The sequence below is a fragment of the Vipera ursinii genome (assembly GCF_947247035.1).
Source record: "Vipera ursinii genome assembly, chromosome: Z".
NCBI classification, from domain to species: domain Eukaryota; kingdom Metazoa; phylum Chordata; class Lepidosauria; order Squamata; family Viperidae; genus Vipera; species Vipera ursinii.
In genome coordinates, this window is record NC_139517.1 from 120148522 (window position 1) to 120168308 (window position 19787).

Here is a 19787-nt window from a genome sequence, read left to right on the forward strand (position 1 = left end):
AAAGTCCCCCTGCACCTGAACAAACAGGGGGTGGGTGGGTGGGTGGGGGTAGGGTGTAGACTTGGAAGCATCTCCTCTCTTTTAAGAGAGCCTCCCTTTATTACCCAGATCAGAATGACAGTGCCGATTCTTCATTGGATTTTAATTATAGAGAAGAGTCTGTTTAACAGAGCGAGATTTTCACACCTCCGCTGGTTAGCTGGCATGTTTGCTGAGCTGCTACTCCACTAGACCCATTCATCAACACCCCAAGTATGCAAACAAAGCCTAGCCTGCAGTTACGCTAGTGCTTGAGGTGGGAAAGAGGTTGCATGAAGGTATTGCTTGCTTCAACAGAAAGGACACCTCCGTTGTTCATGGGTGGCTTTGCCGTTTTCTGCTCTGGCCAAGATTTCTGGGTAGTTCATTCCTCACCCATCCCAAAGGGAAGTGACAAAAGTAGTTGGTTAATCAAATCTATCTTTTCCTCTTTTCTTGTTGCTCTTCTTGAGACCAGTAGGAGAAGACATTCTTGGGGTTGGTCTCAAGGCTCAGCTTGAGGTGGGACAATCAGATCTCCAGGACTTCTTGTCTGTTCTGCTTTTAGAGGGAAATGGGATCTGAAAATAGTCCACCCAATAATTAATAGAGAACTATAGAGGGAGGAAGGAGAGAAAGTGAAGATCAATTGTGACCTAATTACCTTAGTTGTCCAAAAAAGCAGAGAGGAGGAGAACATTTTGGTTTAATTACAATCAAGCAAACAAACTGACTGCCCTTTGGCCATAGCAATTTATCTGTTTGAAGATCTCTTGCTGGCTGGGCATGGTAACTAGGCAAGCCTAGCAGAAAAATTCAGTTCTGGCCTCATAATATCCCTTTTGAAAGAGACAGCAAGGGAAAATTGCAATCATAGTTCTGTTGCTGATATTTGCCAGCCCTGTGAAGACTCCTTGGTTATGTGACAAACCAGCCAGCTGTTTATTAAATTAGCATCTTGTGTGAAACTAGCTATAGGCTTAGTTTACAGTATAAACAGGAGTGTCACGAAACACATAGAAAATTGGCAGAACTTCAATTCAACTTTGTGGTCACCATCTTGACTTCTTTTTTTAAACAATACTTGGTAGATGTTCCTGACCATATCACTTAAAACCATGTTGAGCAAATCATGGTACATTTATCCTGTTGTAAATATGACTTGCAGACACAATCACTTAGAAGATTTCAGTGCCCTCCTGGCTAGCCACAATTTATCTCTAATGTCTGTTTGTGCCTTTGAGTCACTGTTGACTTTTGGCAGTTGCATGGACAAGTTCCTGCAAGCTTCTTGGCAAACTTTTAGAAGTGATTTGCCATTGCTTCCTTTCAAAGGCAGAGAGGTGACCCAGCTAGCTATGCCTAAGCTGGGTCTAGAAGTCATATCGCCTGGTTTCCAATCTGTTACCTTAACCGCTATGCCAAAGTGGCTCAAATCTAATATTACATCAGTTTAAATGTAAAGGAGATGTCTTCATATTTTATAAATCAGGATGAGTTAGATAGATAGGCTTTCCCAACTAGTATCTTATATCTCCTCCAGAAAATTCTCAACTTGGAGGAGACAATGGAACGTACCCAGCTCAAACCTTTGCTTAGTGTGAGGCCACCCAGATGTATAATATTTACTTCAATAAAACCAGTGTTAGATAAGCAGCCCTACTTGTTGGGGCCATTGGTTCTACTGCCAAGCTCTTACTGTGAAGTATTTTTTTTTCTAACATTCAGTCAGAAATGCCTTCTTTTAACCGTTTTTCCATGAGTTCCATATTTTTTTTTAAATTAATTGAGAGCGTGCAAAATTCTGTGCTTGTGAATTCAGAGATTCCAGTAACTTCAGGCAATTTATCTGGAGTCTGGAATAACATGTCTACAAATTAAAAGTTAAACATTAACAACAACAACACCTACGATAATAATAATAGCAGTATGCTAAATTTAGTACATATGCTGTCCAACTCCCACTGACTCTGGAAGTTTACAAATTCTGAAAAACATTTTTAAAAAGGAAACAACAACAAAGCAAAAAAGTGAGATGGTAGAAATGTCAAAAACAGATAAGAAAAAGGGTTTCAAGGCCTACATTAACACATAATGTCCCTGTGGAATATACTTATGGATGGTTTTCCAATTGTATGGAGTCCTCTAAGTAACTCCCCATCACAAAAAAATAAAGAATGGTCTCTTTTAGCAATATCCATTCCTTAAAGCAAGCCAAAACAACCTTAAATCAATTAGAAGTCAGCAAAGGCTTAACAAAATAGTGTTGCTAGGTTAACTTAAAAGTGGAGTTGCATTGTTGTGTTCCAATGTGTAGTCTTAACACAGTACATAAGTGAGTGACCATTGTGTTAAGCCATAATATAATATTTTTATATCTTTGGGTATATCATGTTATTGAACAAAGCAAAATTGTTAATCTGAGTTATGTATTTTCTGCAAGTCAAATGCTTAGTAATATGATCTCTCTTGAAAGCAGTCCCTAGCTCAGAATGCTACTACATAATTACATAATAAACTTAATATAGTTTATCTTCAGCCTCTCTTTTGATGATGAGATCTACAGGAGAATTTCTGATGGAGGCATTGAATTAAGGTTAGAGCAGGGTTAGGCAACCTTGGCTCTTTTATGACCCGTGGACTTCAACTCCCAGAATTCCTGAGACAGCATGGCTGTCTCAGGAGTTCTGGGAGTTGAAGTCCACGAGTCATAAAAGAGCCAAGGTTGCCTACCCCTGGGCTAGGGGAAACCTAGGTTGAAGTCCACCTTCAATCAAAATTTACTGGGTAACTTTGAGTCAATCATCTAATTTCCACCTTTGTTGCTCCTGGGATAAAAAGAAAAAAAGAAGAGAATTTCTGGTTAATACATAATAGATTATGGGTATACAAAGAGTGGAAGAGGTAATCTTTTAGGTATCATAGTCTGAACCAATTAGGGCTAAAAGTCAAAAGAAGCATCTTAGGAAGTTTGAGTAATCCAATAGCAGCTCCATGCAGAGATCCATCTGGTATCCATAGTACTTCTGAACTTACAACGACAATTGGAAGTGAAACTTCCATCGCTAAAGGGTGCAGTCATTAAGTAAATTATGCCTGGTTTTATGACGTTTTTTGCTGTGTTTGTTAAGTAGATCTGGCTTCCCCCATTAACTATTGGAAATGGCCGCAAATGGAGATCATGTGACCCTGGGACATTGCAACTGTTGTAAATATGTGCCAGTTGAATTCTGATTTCTGATCACATGACCACAGGCTTGAAGCAACAGTTGTAAGTTTGAGGACTGGTTGTAAGTAATTTTTGTCAATGCATCACTAAACAAATGGTCATAAGTCAAACACTAGCTGTACTGGTTAACATACTGCAGGTAGCAAATCAAGACCAGATGACCACCAGATGGCATCAAAGAAGTATAGAAACCTTCTTTGCTGCCATCTAATGGATGCTGAAATTTTTGCAAATCAGGTCTGATAATCCTACACAGGACAATACAGTAAAGGAGGTATGAATTTCTGTGAACAAATCTATCTTGCCTAATAGGGTGCAACTGGTTTCCAAAAGGACTATTGAACAAAAATATTGCTGTCCAGAAACAGTTGTTGGATTGCTAGGACCAGGGCTGAATTTAAAAATACTCCCAAGTTCAGAATTTCCTCTTTAAAATTTCTGTAGAACAAGTTGTCCTTCCCATCCTAGATGCCCAGCTTTCTGACCAAGAGAGTCCATTTTATCTGACTTGAACCTTATCCAATCCCTGTTTGCACTCTGTTCACAGTACACAACCATTAGGATCAGAAACTGCCATAAAAACAACAATTATATCATTTAAACCCAACTAAGCGGTGGCTCAGTGGGTTAGGACGCTGAGCTTGTCGATCGGAAGGTCGGCAGTTTGGCGGGTCGAATCCCGAGTGCCGCGTAGCAGAGTGAGCACCTGTTACTCGTCCCAGCTTCTGCCCACCTAGCAGTTCAAGAGCACGTAAAAATGCAAGTAGAAAAATAGGGACCACTACGGTGGGAAGGTAACAGCGTTCCGTGCGCCTTTGGCGTCTAGTCATGCTGGCCACATGACCACGGAGATGTCCTCGGACAAGCGCTGGCTCTTCGGCTTTGAAACGGAGATGAGCACTGGCCCTTAGAGTCGGAAATGACTAGCATGCATGTGCGGGGGAACCTTTACCTTTACCTTTAAGCCATAAAGCCATTACAGCACCATTTAGCTGTCAATAAAACTATGTAAATAACAAGAGTAAAAATCAATAGGGCCATAAACATCTTTCAAAAACACATTCATCTCTTTATGCCTGCCCCAAAACTTATAAAAAGAAGTTCCTGTGTGGAAGAGAAATTGACAGACTAGATACTAGTGAATAAGTCCAATTTTTTCCACTTATCTTTTTGATTGACCTCACTATGGGGTTAGGAAAGAACTTCCCATATCTTAAAACTCAAAGAAGGCAGAGTAACCTTACTTTAAATAGTCTAGCTGAGCCTCTGTGTTTATTCATAAATAACACTATTGAGTTCAGTGAGGCTTACTCTAAAAGAAATATAAACAGATATAGTTAGCAAGACAGTAAAAAAAGCTGAAATGCTTTGTAGGTTTAAAATCTCACAGAACACAATAGGATTTTTTTCTAAGCAAAAATGGAGCACTACAGATAAATGTTAACTGTTCTATTTGACTCTAGGGCCAGTGGAGGAGAAAGTTGTCAAAATCAAAATTGTCATTCATGTCCCACCTTTTTCAAAGATGCAAAAAGAGCAGAGCTTGTATTGCAATAGTCTGTGAACCGTTTTGCTGTTTTGAAACACAGATGCACTATAGATATCGCTAACAGGGCAATTAACAAGTTTTACTATATATTATAAAGTAGGATTAGCTGGCCTCTGGTTTATGCAAATTGTTGAGTTCTATCTCCCACTATCAGTCATTGCTGGTCATTCTTGTTAGGATTGTCACCCATTATGGCTGAACAGTATGTAAAATGGGTCTGGTGATTGGTCTCAAAAGATGCTAAGTGAACTCCAACTAATTGCTCACCACAAGCTCAGATTGTTTACGATGTACATTAATTATGAGAATAGGCTTTTGTTAATGTAATTCACTCAGAAACTAGTATTTTAAGCCAGGGGTCCTCAACCGTGGAAACTTTAAAACTTGTGGAATTCTGGGAATTGAAGTCCACAAGTCTTAAAGTTGCCAAGATTGAGGATCTCTGCTTTAAGCCATTTCTTGCTGAAACTAATACACAGCCTTAGTTACTTCCATGAATTAGTCTATTTGTCACTTAAAACCATCTGTGTTCCTGGCTATCACAGGATTTATAAAACTTCTTATAAAAAGAAGTTCCTGTGTGGAAGAGAAACTGGCACACTGGGTACTAGTGAATAAGTCCTATTTTTTTCCACCTATCTTTTTGATTGAGCTCACTATTGGATACGAAAGAATCCCCCCATATCTGGGCAGGTTGAGGAATCCACAAGTTGACTCTGTATTGTGGGAATAATTACCTTGCTTTGTTGATCTGAATATTTAACCATTTGCTTCATTGGATGATGATCCTTCGGGATCCAGAGTAGGGGGGATTTTCTCTTTATGCCAATCACATCTTGATAATACCAGTGCTTCTATAAGTTTGCTGCATTGATACTGGACACATCTAATTATACATATAAAACATGTTCTGTGTGCATTTTGTGGAATGGATCCTAGGTGTGTTTATTTTAAAAGCCAGAAGCAGTAGCCACTTCTCTGAAACTATTTTCAAAGAAGGAGCAATTCTACTTCACACAATTTAAAATATTAAGTTCCTTTCCTCTTATTTATAATAGCACAGATCAGAAGTTGAATAGAAAGCAAGTGAATTGCTGCTATCCGAGAGAAATCTTTGCATGTATCATTGAAAGGAGATTTTTTTTAAATATATGCACATATTATATCCTGTTTGTGCCCTTCCCAGGAACATCTGCAGAAATCTCTGGTTCTAGATTGGTTTTTGGTCTAGTGCAGCTGAACCTGTTTTATATTCTGATTACTTAGAAGTACAAGTCTGAACAAAGAGAATCATGAAAATAGTGACGATTTTAGACTATATATTGCTCAGGAATGATTTAGAGAGGACAAGAGTGGTGGCTGTCTCTGGAATGTATGGAATCAATCTCTCTCTCTCTCTCTCTCTCTCTCTCTCTCTCTCTCTCTCTCTCTCTCTCTCTCTCTCTGTGTGTGTGTGTGTGTGTGTGTGCGTGTATCTTTACCTGACAGTTACGAATAACCCCGTGTGTGTTTGTTGATACCATATATTGATAGAAGAGACTAGGACAGCCATCACGTGCTCCTTCCAAGAATAAAATAGCCAAGGCTTTTTAAATTGAGATTTTTTTTATTTTATTTTTAATCCCATTTATATCCCGCCCTTCTCTGAAGACTCAGGGCGGCTTACAATCTAAGCACAATCAATGTGCTTAGCAATAGCCTTCATTTTATGTATATGCCTGCTTATTAGGGCTTTCGCCCCCCCCCAAGCGGCATTATTACAAAGTCAGCTTATTGCCCCCAACAATCTGGGTCCTCATTTTACCTACCTTGGAAGGATGCAAGGCTGAGTCAACCTTGAGCCTGGTGGGATGCAAACCTGCACTAATGGCAGGCAGCTGGTGTTACTTAAGGAGGCATTAGCCCACTGCTCCACCAAGGCTCTTTTTAAGATAAAGATTTGGGTTTACATGTCCCACTAAACCACAATTGGTTGGTTATTGCTTAGCATGTGGGGAGAGGCCAGTTAATGATGGTTTACCAATCAGGATTTATGGCTTCCAGGTTAGCCCACAAGTGAGGATGAAACAAACCACACCATGATGCAAAATGTGAATCCGTCAGCAAATCATAGGCCATCTGGGCTGAGAGGAGAAATTATATTCTCCCAGAGCAGAGCTTTGCATGTGCTCTAGCTGACTGGCAACAATCACTGTCCTTTTAAAAATATTTTAAATTTTCTAGAATCTTTGGGAGGATTTGGTGAGAACTGTAATGCAGTTGGGTTGGGCTGACAAACCACCTTTGCATGGGCAAAACATCAAAGTCAGGGATCACGTAAGAGCAGATATGAACCACTAAGCCAAAAAGAGCACATCGTGCTTATTCATCAGGCTTTTGATCTTCAAGCAGATTGCAAACTAAAAATCATCAGAGAGTCTCCAAACACAGGTAGGCTGCAAGCTCACAAGGCTAACTGGTTTCTCTGAAAGCCATCAAGTCTGGAGTCTTGGGGGCGCACTGTCTAGATTGAGAGGTCATGCGAATGGAAGGACCAGAAAGTGGAATCATGATCAGGCTGACACTAAAGCATCCATGTGACCACTCAGATGAACAAACTGGTCTAGTTACCAGAGGTTTTGTGAAGACCTATCCTGTGCCAACTGCTTATAGAGTCAACTGACAAGAGGAAAACAGAGCGGGTGTATGAGTCAGCTGATCCCTTTGAAGCTGGAAAGGCAACCTTTTCCCTAGAAGGTCTTTCAGCCACCTGAGACTTGTTGGGGCAGGAAGTAACCCTTTGGCTCCAAGCCTGCTCCATACTTCACTCCACAGCAGATCTTTGATCCTTCTAGTTTGCTATTATTTGACTGGCAGTAGTTGTCCAAATGCCTTTCAAGTATTGCTGGCAAGGATTGAGCTGCAAAATTCGGAGCTCTCTCTATCTCCTCCTCATGCTTTCCATCATGCGACTTACTTGCTCAGCCTGAGAGGTGCACAGTCTGAGGCCCCAGTCTGCCTTCTTCCCTTCCCAAAAAAGGGAGCTCGCCAATCTTCCTCCCACAATTCTTTCGGCTTACTTTCCTTTAATATAAGAGAAATGGAGGGCTTTATATTAACAGCATTTAACTGAGCTTAAGTTTAAATTTAAATCACATTTCATGCTTCTCCCAGGCATTGTGCACTTCGTTTTAGAGACACAGACTTGATGAAGGTCAGCGTTAAGAGTTAAAGGTGAAATGTGGCTCTTGGCCAGAAAAAAATAAATAAATATTCCTGCTTTCCAGGAAAAACACTGTCAAGTAAACAAAAAAAGTGTGAATGGAATGTATGGAATTAATGTGTATTTCTGTTGTACCAAAAAATTGGGCAGATGAAACAGTCCATCAGCTGTATGAGATGGAATGGAATGAGGAATAGGAATGGGAATGGGAATAGACTATAGACTGGACTGGACTGGACTAGACTAGACTAGACTAGACTAGACTAGACTAGACTAGACTAGACTAGACTAGAATAGAATAGAATAGAATAGAATAGAATAGAATAGAATAGAATAGAATAGAATAGAATAGAATAGAATAGAATAGAATAGAATAGAATAGAATAGAATAGAATAGAATAGAATAGAATAGAATAGTTTGGCCAAGTGTGATTAGACACACAAGGAATTTGGTGCAGAAGCTCTCAGTGTATATGCCAGGGGTAGGCAACCTTGGCTCTTTTATGACTCGTGGACTTCAACTCCCAGAATTCCTGAGCCAGCCATGCTGAGGGGAAAGGGAGAGGTTTCCAAGCTGAGCCATGCTGGCTGAGGAATTCTGGGAGTTGAAGTCCACGAGTCATAAAAGACCCAAGGTTGCCTACCCCTGGTATATGCAAACCAACAATAATTATCATAATAATACCTTTAAGAGAGGGTAGCAAAGAAGATAAGAAGGATAGTAATACTACTGTCCTGTGTCTAGTTGTTTTGGTATGCATTTCTTTATATCAACATCCTGAGGGAAGGAATTGAAACAGTTTATGGCCAGGATGTGAAGGGTCTGTAGTATTTTCTCAGCCCTCCTTCTGACCTACACTATATACAGGTCTTCTATGAAAAACAGGCTGGTTGAGATTGTTTTTTTTCTGCAGTCCTTACTATCCGTTGAAGTCTGTACCTGTCCTGTTTGGTTACTGTACCAAACCAGACAGTTACAGAAATACAAATGACAGACTCAACATTTCCTCTGTAGAACTGGGGCAGTGAGAACTTCCTGAGTTGATGCAGGAAGAATCTTCTTCGTTGTGCCTTTTTTTATGATGGTTGTAGTGTTGGAACTCCATTTCAAATCCTGGGAGATTATAAAACCCCCAAACCTGAAGGACTCTACTGCTGATACTGTGCTGTGAGAATGTAGTAAGAGATGAATGAAGGATGCACTAATTAAGAGGAGACATTTCTTTGATACTTGAGTAATAGATTCAGATTACAGGAAGGCCCACAGAATATTTCAAAACCTCATCTATAATAGTAAGAGGGGTCCGTTTCCAAGGGAGATAATAAGCTCCATTTTGCTGGAGGTGTTGAAGCTGAGGCTGGGAAGACATGTATCAGGATCCTGTAATATGGATTTGTAATATGTAATATTATATCCTGCAATATGATTGACAGGACCTAGGAGACCACATGAACGTATGATCAAACTAGAACTTCAACTTCTCTATCTCCAGCATGGAGGATGAAAATGAAGTTTCTGAAGCAGATTGAGACAGCTGTTATATAATTTTCATCATCAGCACTATATTGAGTGTTGTTGTTGGCTTGATGTCAATGGCTATCAATGCTATCAGTCCAACAATAATACTCAGGTATGGTTATTTTCATGTACCTTTGGCATAGAGTCATGCTGGCCACATGACCACAGAAGCATCTTTGGACAATGCTGGCTCCCTCAGCTAGGAAACAGAGATGAGCACCACCCCCATAGAATCTGGCACGAAGTGGACAGGGGGAAATCTTTACCTTTGCCTTTTTTATGGTTATACTAATAAATAACACAACGTTAATAATATTACAACAGTCAGGCCAACTAGTCCTTGGTAAGGTTCTGTGCACATAAAGGTTAAGTACCTCCTATAGGTTTTGTGAGGAAATTTATTATCTCTCACAATAGCATTCCATTGTTGGCTGTTCTATCTTTGGTGAGCACAAGAAGTCCTCCAGGGGTTTTGAAGTAAATACGTATTGAGGCAAGAAAGAAAACATCAAATTTTAATATGCATTTGAAAAATGCTCCTTGTTTGAGCTTGAAAAGCATTTCTTCTCTGAGCTCTGGTGTTTAATTTCCTGGGGTGAATTAGGGTTCCACCCATTATGTTCTACTCTTTGGAAAAGATGTTAAGGAGTTTTGCACAATAAATATGTCCAAGGAAGTTGGTGTATTAATTACACTGATATTTAAGGAGGTACCTGGGGATAGGAAATAAAGTCCCACCAGAATTTGAGAAGAAAAAAAATTGGTTTTGCTTATTGATTATTTTTGTCTTTTCTGAGGAAGAAAAAAAAAACAACCCCTCTTTCACACAGAAGATTTCATTTTCATGCAAGAAAATTTAGTTGGAACCATCTGTTTAATTGCATTTATATTCTATCTTTCCTAAGAAGAGTGCAAGGTAACTTATATTGCCCTGTTCACCGCCCTGAGTCCTTCGGGAGAAGGGTGGTATACAAATTAAATTAATAATAATAATAATAATAATAATAATAATAATAATAATAATAATAATAATAATAATAATAATAATATCTTCTTGCCTGATCCATTTTTTCTCAACAACAGTCCTGTGAGTAAGTTAGGTTGACAGCCCTTGAACATGCAATAAAATGCATATAAAAAGCTGCATGATGGTGCTGGGAAGGGATGAGTTTTGTACATTTCTTTGTGCATGAAAATTTAGTAGACAGCCCTCGAGTTACAACAGTTCATTTAGAGACCGTTCAACAGCACTTAAAAAAGTGACTGATGACTGTTTTTCACACTTACAACTGTTGCAGCATCCCTATGGTCACATGATCAAAATTTAAAAACTTGACAACTCATATTTATGACAGTTGCAATGTCCCAGAGTCATGTAACCACCTTCTGCAAACTTCTGACAAAGTCAATGGAGAAGGCCAAGTTTGCTTAACAAATGTTTCACTTAGCAACAGAAATTTTGGGCTCAGTTGTGGCCATAAATTGAGGACTATGAATACTTAGATGTATCTGGCCTCTGCATAACACACTGTTCTCTAAAGCGGCGTTTCTTTACCTTGGCAACTTTAAGTCTGGACTTCAACTCTCAGAATTTTCTATACTTCTTCTCCCCCCCCCCCACAATTTTGGGAAGATGAACTGAGCAGTTAAAATAGTAGTAAAAAATATCAATAACACTTAGACTTATATACCACTTCATAGTGCTTTTATAGCCCTCTCTAAGCGGTTTACAGTGTCCACCTATTTCCCCCAATAATCTGGGTCCTCCTTTTACTGACCTTGGAAGGCTGCGTCAACCTTGATCTTGACAGGATCATACTCCAGGCAGAGGGAATGCAGAGTTAGCCTGCCACACTTCATTCTAACCACGGTGCCACATGGTTCTTCATAGCAGCCCTTTTATAAATATGAGTTCTTCCTCATAAGTTTGTTTTTTATCTAATCATCTCTGAGGGTTTTTTTTTTAAATTTGGATGTGAGTTCCAAGATTGGATCAAACCTGGTTTGTATTCAGGTTCTCTGCTTCAATTACAATGCAGATTATTAGGCAGAGAGGTGGCTGGATGGACAGATGGATGGATAGGGTGTTTTATTATGAATATTTCAGCACTACGATGGAAAATATAGGGGAAGATCAAGAGTTTGAAGTTAACGGGCTGTCACTTTAACTATGTTTGGGAAGAGATATTTGGGACACTTTCAGGCAGTTTATAAACTCCTCTTGGTTGATATGTTGAAAAATAGGCCAATAATAAATTGAAAATATAGTGAGCAATGGGAAGCCAGGACTACAGTTTTTATGTGAAGCACATTTGAGGTTGCTTGTTCTCCTTTCACCCTAGCAACAGTGTTTCCATAGTAACCAGGTTTCCATGGCCACAGAGATGCACAACCCTATAATTAAATGATGCCTTTGCCTCATATGGGCAAAAGTTGCCCAGAATTCTTTGCCTTGGCTTCAAACAATGGACTGGCCTCCTTAGGCAAAAGTTGGTCTCTGAAGCGCTGATCAATTATTGTTTTATCACCTCTCTATGTAATTTCATTTGTGACGTGGGGAAATCATTTTTGGTAGATTTGCCTTAAATTGGTTCATTGGGCAAAGCTTTTGAGGAAGGTGGACAGAACTTAAAGTCTGCTGAATTCCCAAGGATAGATTGAAGAATGCTCCATGACCTTTCTTTTAGCCACAAAAAGTAGCAGACCGTGTTTTCATTTTTGCAAAAAGATCGTCTGAGCATGCATAGCCGCAGAGTTCAGTCGCTGCTTGCAAGGCTGGTCCAAATTATGTTTGATGACAGGCCATTCAAACAGGACCATCAGCCCAAAAGATTCAAGAGGGATATTATAAGTATCTCCATTTATAGTGCAGGTATTCCTCAACTTACAATCATTTGCTTAGCAACCGTTTGAAGTTACATTGAAAAAAGTGACTTATCACCAATCCTCCCATTTTTAACTGTCACAGCATCCCCTCCTTACGTATGATCAAAACCTGGGTGCTTGGCAACTGGCATGTATTTACAAGAGTTGCAACATCCCAGGGGGGTCACGTGATCGCCATTTGCAATGTTCCCAGTTCCCTTGCAAAAAGCCAAGTCAATTAAGGAAGCTGGATTTGCTTAAGGACTGTACAATTCATTTAACAATTGCATTGATTCACTTAACAACCATGGCAAAAAATCAGGCACGACTCAACAAATGCCTTGTTTAGCATGGAAATCCTAAACCCAATTGTCATAAATGAAAAGCTAACTGAGAAGCTGTGGAGCTAGTTTGCAACTGGAGTGAATTCCACACCACGGAAATTATTACACTTGATTTGCAACTTCTATAGTATTGGGCCTTCCTTGGATTTGGTTTGTGTGGTTAGCCTTAATATAAGAGTGGACAAAAATGTTTGGGTTTTTTTTGCTTTTTTTTACAGTGACAGGTTAAGGCTATTTGGAAATGACTTTTTTGTTTGGTCGCTGGCCTTTTACAATCAGGAAATGGCATTACTAACATTCAGCAATATTCCATTAGATATTTGCAGCAATTGTTCTGAGCAACAGTCAGTGTTATTTCACTCTGATTCAATTAACGAGAGTTGGCTTTTAGCACTGAAACATTTTGCTGTCCAAAAAATGTGTGTTCTGAGCACCATCATTCTGATGAACAAATTCATCTTAGTTTCTATTCTCTCTGGCACAAGTTTCAGCATTATTGTCTATTAGAATGTTTGTTCACATGCTAAAGTGATAATCTGGTAAAAGTGTAATATTAGTAAGTCTATTTGGATTGCAAAACTTTACCTACTTATTTGCAAATAGCTATAATTGTGTGTGTGTGTGTGTGTGTGTGTGTGTATGTACATGTGTGTGTGTGTGTGTGCTGTACTGTATAGAGATTTAAACCACCCTTCCCAAAACTGAACCCTTCCAGATGTGCAGTTATAACTCCCCAAATTTCTTTCCTGCATAAAAGTACAGCTGGAATTTGGAAATCAAATTTATTTGAGCTTCACCAGGTTGTGGAAGGCTACTTTAGAAAATGCATGAATCCTGAAATCAAGGGTAAAAAATTCTACATCATCCCGCATTTAAATTAATTTATCTCCCTCAACCTTTTAAAATGAAAGCTGATGGTTTAAAAACCTGGAAACTGTTTAAATTGTTTTTCTGATTTTGCTAGCTTGATCAGTCCATCATGGCATGTCACTTCTAATTCCCTGATAAGGTACTTCTAAACCTTCAAGGGCAGGGGGCTGATCACAGCTTGCCTGCCCCATTACACCTTTAAGCTGGCAACCCAGCCAAGGAGTATCAAATGCTCCAACCTGGAAAAGTTGTGGCATGTTGTAATTACTACAGAGCAGCATCTGGGCAGCTGAGAAGAAGACATTAGCCCTTTCCTCATCTCTCTTTGATTCTGTTTTAATTCTACTGTGATGCGTGCTAACTTCATAAGTAAGGAAGCAGGTGTACAAACATGCAGGGGGGGAGGGGGGGAAGAGGGAGATTAGATTTCAAAGCCTCCTAGCCTGCCCTCAGAAGCAGCAGGCATGTTTTGCTACTCACCTGGCATTTTTATCATGCACATATGCTTTAGCCCAGCACCGTTGCCAGGAGTTAGGGGTTTTCCCAACATTTAATCTTTAAAAAGTAGCTTCAGAGCTCCAACACTGCAAGTCTTGATGCTGGAAGCTGGCCTGCTGACTTTAAATCCACACTGGGGCAGTTGACAGCAGTTATGTCATCCTGTGTAAGTGTATTGGGGTTTGGTGCGCTGACTTTTCATATATCATGGATGAAAGCTAGTAAGAGAATGAAGAGCAGATCAAGGCGAAAATCAGCAGGTGCAGCAGCGACGAATTGCAAATAATGGTCACAGCTGGGTCTCCTTCAGCCAAACAGCAGCCGAAACTTTGTCAGCGTTGGTGGGCTCAGAATGCTCCAGTTTTTCCCTCGCGTGGCCTTTTCCAGATTGGATGGAGTGGGAATTCTGGGAATTGAAACCCAATTCATCTTCAAAAGGCACTGCATTGGCAAAAGCTGATTACAAGTCAGGATCTTGAGCTGCAAGATATTGTATGCTTTGGGGAGTGCCCCTCTTTTAGTTTTAATTATTTCTCTGGCATTTATAAACAAGCTTCTGAAAATGATTCCTCCTTAGATTAAGCCCTGGGTTTTCCCTTTCCACAGAGGAACGCATGATGATAATGATAATTACAAGAGGAGAAATAGAAGCAAAACTGGAAGTAAGCCAGACAGAGTAGATGTATTATCCCATAAGCAAGCTCCCATTTTGCACAGATTAACCATGAGATTGGAGACAGGTAGCAGAACATCTTTGTTATACACGTTTCTTGAAATGTGGAAGTCTGTGTGATGATCCCAGGAATGTAATACTAAATAATTATACAGGACAGACATGCTGGACTTTGATAGGAATTGGTAAGGAATCCAGCAAGCACTCTTCACAACGATGGAGGCCCCAATGCACAGTGCTCACAATCTACACAAGTAACTGAGTTTTCACGATGATGGAATTAAACTCCATGTATTCTTTTTCTTTTTAAAGTTGCCCATAGCAGCCATTCCCACATCTTGTGATAGTGAATTTCACAGGTTAATTACCTGCCGTTGGAAAAAGCTCTTCTTTCTGCTCTGTTTTAAATCTCCTTTTTAGACATCAGATTGCACTAGATTCATTGGATGGTCCTGCCTTAGCATTCTGAATGAGGGGGAGATATTTAAGAACTTCTAGTCAGCTGTCACCATACTAAACACGATTTTATTCCCTTTAATCATGTCATCCTACGCCAAAGTATCTCCAACATTTTAACCTTGGTTACCTTGTGGTGTACTTTTTTTATACCTTTTGCTATACAGGTAATCCTCAACTTACAGCCATTCGTTTCACAACCATTCCAAGTTACAACTGGACTGAAAACAGTGACTTACAGCTGGTCCTCTCATTTACAACCATTGCTACATCTCCACAGTCATGTGATCAAAATTCAAGCAATTGGCATGCATTTACAATAGTTGTGGTGTCCTGGAGTCATGTACCCAGCCTGCTTTTGACCAGCAAAGTCAATGGGAGATTTGTTTAATAACTGCATGATTCCTTTAACAACTGTACCGGCTCCCTTAACAAGCATGACAAAAAAGATTGTGAGATCAGATGCAACTCATTTAGCAACCTCCTTTTTAGCAACAGAAATTCTGATCCCAATTGTCGTAAATTGAGGGCTACTTGTATATTTTTTTCCAAGTGCAGCTATTAGAATTATATTCATAGCACAGGTGTAGAAATACAGCTGCATACTGAGTTGTTATCTTGAGCTACCAACTGTGATCCAAGATCTTTTTCTTGGATAGTTTCAGATAGCCCAGAGCTCAAAATAAAGTTACACTTAAACCTTCTTTGCCATTTGGTTGAATGTCCACCTAGTTCAGGGGTAGGCAACCTTGGCTCTTTTATGACTCGTGGACTTCAACTCCCAGACTTCCTGAGCCAGCCACAAGTCATAAAAGAGCCAAGGTTGCCTATCCCTGACCTAGTTCAAATAGGTCTTTCTTTTACCACCTTGAATATTTCAGTATCATCTCTTGACTTGTCCAGCTCACTTCTTAAGTTTTTGAATAATTTTAATCAATTCTAACACTTGAGGGCCTTCATATCTTACGTCTGTCCATTAAAAAAGGGCATTTATTTTTACTCATAGTTTTCTGTTTGTAACCCAAATAACAATACACAGAAGGCCAAATCATGTTACCCCATACTTGACAAGCTCTCATAGGAGCTTTTCATGAACAGATTTTTCTGAAGGCTTTCTGAAAACCTAAACATACAATGTTAGCAAGAACACTTCCATCAGACCAGCTGGCATTCTCCAAAATCAATAGCAGGTTGGCTGGACAGGAGTTATCTTGGTGGATCCCATGCTGATTTCTTCCTGGCCAGCTTGATCCTCTGTACGCATAGTCATTTTTTGTTTTGATTATTTTTAATATTTTTGGGGGGAATCTGCCTATAATTTCCTGGATCTCCTCTGGGTCCCTTTTTAAATCATATTGAATACCTTCCAGTTCTCTGGCACTGAGACTCATTTGAATGACAAATTAGAGCAAATCCTCTTAGAGTTGGGGGGTTGTTTTTTTTTTTAGAACTCTTGGATGGATGCCATCAGGATTCAATGATCTGTTACAGCATTTCTCAATCTTGGCAATGTTCAGAAGTTTGGACTTCAATTCCCAGAATTCCCCAGCCAACATGACAAACAATTTGTCTCAAGATATCCTAAAGCAGAAGTCTTCAAACTTGGCCCTTTTATGATTTCAACTTCCAGAATTCCTCAGCCAGCGTGCTGGCTGAGGAATTCTGGGAGTTGAGGTCCACAGGCCATAAAAGGGCCAGGTTTGAAGACCCCTGTCCTAAAGTATCTTCTATCTTTGACACAATTTGCTTTAATTATTCCATTTACCCCCTACCTAGATTAGATAGATAGATAGATAGATAGATAGATAGATAGATAGATAGATAGATAGATAGATAGATAGATAGATAGATAAGAGAGAGAGGAAGGGAGGGAAAATAGACAGGATGGAATCTCTTTTCAGTCAGGTTGGGATAAATGTACAGAAGGAAACCAGAAGATGATATAATGTCATAGAATCTGATATAGATGATCCTGTGAAGAAAAAGTCAGTAAGATATCTAACAAAATGAAATTGAGTGATGAAAAAAGTAAGGTTCTACATTTAGGCAAGAAAAAACAAATGCACAGGTACAGTATAGGGGGTACCTTGCTCAATAGTAGCAAATGTGAGAGGGATCTCGGAGTCCAAGTGGACAATCACTTAAATATGACTTGGATGAGGGGATAGATGGGAATGCATCAAATTTGCAGATGACACCAAGCTGACAAGAATAGCCAACACACCAGAAGACAGGCTTAAGATACAGAAGGATCTTGACAGACTTGAACATTGGATACTAACTAACAAAATAAAATTCGGTGGTTAAAAAAGAGTAAGATTCTACATTTAGGCAAGAAAAACCAATGCACAGGGTATAGTATAGGTCAGGGGTAGGCAACTTTGGCTCTTTTATGACTCATGGACTTCAACTCCCAGAATTCCTGAGCTAGCATGCTGGCTCAGGAATTCTGGGAGTTGAAGTCCAGGAGTCATAAAAGAGCCAAGGTTGCCTACCCTTGGTATAGGTGGTACCTGGCTACACAGTAATAACTGTGAGAGGGATCTCAGAGGCCTAGTGGACAATCACGTAAATATGATCCAGCAGTGTGCTGCAGCTGCCAAAAAAGCCAACACAGTGCTAGTATGCATTAACAGAGGGATAGAATCAAGATCATGTGAAGTACTAATACCACTCTACAATGCTTTGGTAAGGCCACACTTGGAATACTGCATCCAATTTTGGTCACCACGATGTAAAAAAGATGTTGAGACTCTAGAAAGAGAACAGATAAGAGCAACAAAGATGATTGGGGGATTGGAGGCTAAAACATATAAGGAACAGTTGCTGGAATTGGGTATGTCTAGTTTAATGAAGAGAAGGATGAGGGGACTTCCAATATCTCAGGGATTGTCATAAAGAAGAGGAAGTCAAGCTATTTTTCAAAGCACCTGAAGGCAGGACAAGCAGCAACGGATGGAAACTAATTAAGGAGAGAAGCAGGCTAGAACTAAGGAGAAATTTCCTGACAATTAGAACAATTAATCAATGGAACAACCTGCCTCCAGAAGTTTTTAAGAAGAGACTGGACAACCATTGGTCTGAAATGGCACAGGGAAGGGGTAGGCAACCTTGACTCTTTTATGACTCATAGACTTCAACTCCCAGAATTCCTGAGTCAGCATGGCTGGTTCAGGAACTCTGGGTATTGAAGTCCGCAAGTCATAAAAGAGCCAAGGTTGCCTACACCTGGCACAGGATTTCCTAGGTTGGATTAGAAGACCTCCAAGGTCCCTTCCAACTCTATTATTGTGGAGCCTGGTGTATCCACTGTGATTTCACATTGTTTGCTTCTGCTAGAGATGATTGCCTCGCTGGGCTTTTCCTTATTCCCTTCCTGGCCCTTCTCTAATGCTGCTTTCTGTCTCTGTCTCTCTCTCTCCCTCTCAGAAAACTCGGTGGCTGCCAAATCGGGTGGCTGCTTTCCTGGATCCGCCTGGGTGAACTTGGAAGGAGGAGGCACAAAGCTGGTGAAAGACCTTCGCCCAGGTGATCGAGTGCTGGCAGCAGACGTGCACGGACAGCTGTTCTACAGCAAATTCCTAGCCTTCCTGGACCGAGAGGATCCTCCCGTCCACAAACTCTTCTACGTGATTGAGACCCAAACGCCCCAGACCCGTCTCTTGCTCACTGCTGCCCACCTGCTATTCGTGGCCCCACCACACAATCACTCCCATTCCCAGCCCCAGCCTATCTTTGCCAGCCATGTGCAACCTGGACAACATATCTACGTGCTGGCCCAAGGGGGTCAGACACTGTTGCAAGCGGCAGTGCACAGCGTGTCCCTGAAGGAGGAGTCCTCGGGGGCTTATGCCCCACTCACCGCTCAGGGCACCATTCTCATCAACCAGGTGCTGGCTTCCTGTTATGCTGTCATTGAGGAGCATAGTTGGGCGCACTGGGCATTTGCGCCTTTCCGCATTGCTCATGCGGCCTTGGCCGTGCTGAATGCAGAGGGTCTCTCCTCTCCTCTCCTCTTTCCAGCTGCTGTGCCCGAAGAGGGTTCCTCATTGGCTGGAGTCCACTGGTACTCCCGCCTCCTCTACTACATTGGCCGCTGGATTTTGGGTTCTGAGATGATGCACCCATTGGGCATGGCCAGCTGAGAGTGACAGCTGGCAAGTCCACTTATACCCTTCTGAAGATTAAAATAGTACCAATGGGGTGGGGTGGGGGAACTAAGATGAAGAAAGAAAGAAAGAAAGAAAGAAAGAAAGAAAGAAAGAAAGAAAGAAAGAAAGAAAGAAAGAAAGAAAGAAAGAAAAGATTTTAACAATAATAGTAGGACAGTCCAAAGTAGACTTCAAGGAACAGGAAGAACCCAGGAAGTTTTTGTTTTAGTTTATAAATATAAATATATATATTATATTTTTATTTGATTTATATTTTTTTGTCCGTCTGCTTTGTTGTCCTCATCTCTTGGATATTTATTTGTTTGGTATTTTGAAATAGATGTTTTAAGGAATATGAACCCAACTTCAAGAGCCTTAAATAGTTTCTTTGATAATTTATTATCATGTGAATT

General features: G+C 40.3%; 1 protein-coding gene across 1 annotated transcript in view; it reads left to right on the forward strand.

The window, feature by feature from the left end:
• Positions 1 to 19399, forward strand: part of SHH (sonic hedgehog signaling molecule) — a gene marked incomplete at its 5' end in the record, with an annotated part of 33215 nt that extends 13816 nt beyond the window's left edge. The window contains one exon of the mRNA XM_083379134.1: positions 18653 to 19399. Within this exon, the coding sequence (XP_083235260.1) occupies positions 18653 to 19368 (716 nt within the window). The 3' untranslated portion in view covers positions 19369 to 19399. The remainder of the gene's footprint in view (positions 1 to 18652) is intronic.
• Between the last annotated feature and the right edge of the window lie 388 nt (positions 19400 to 19787).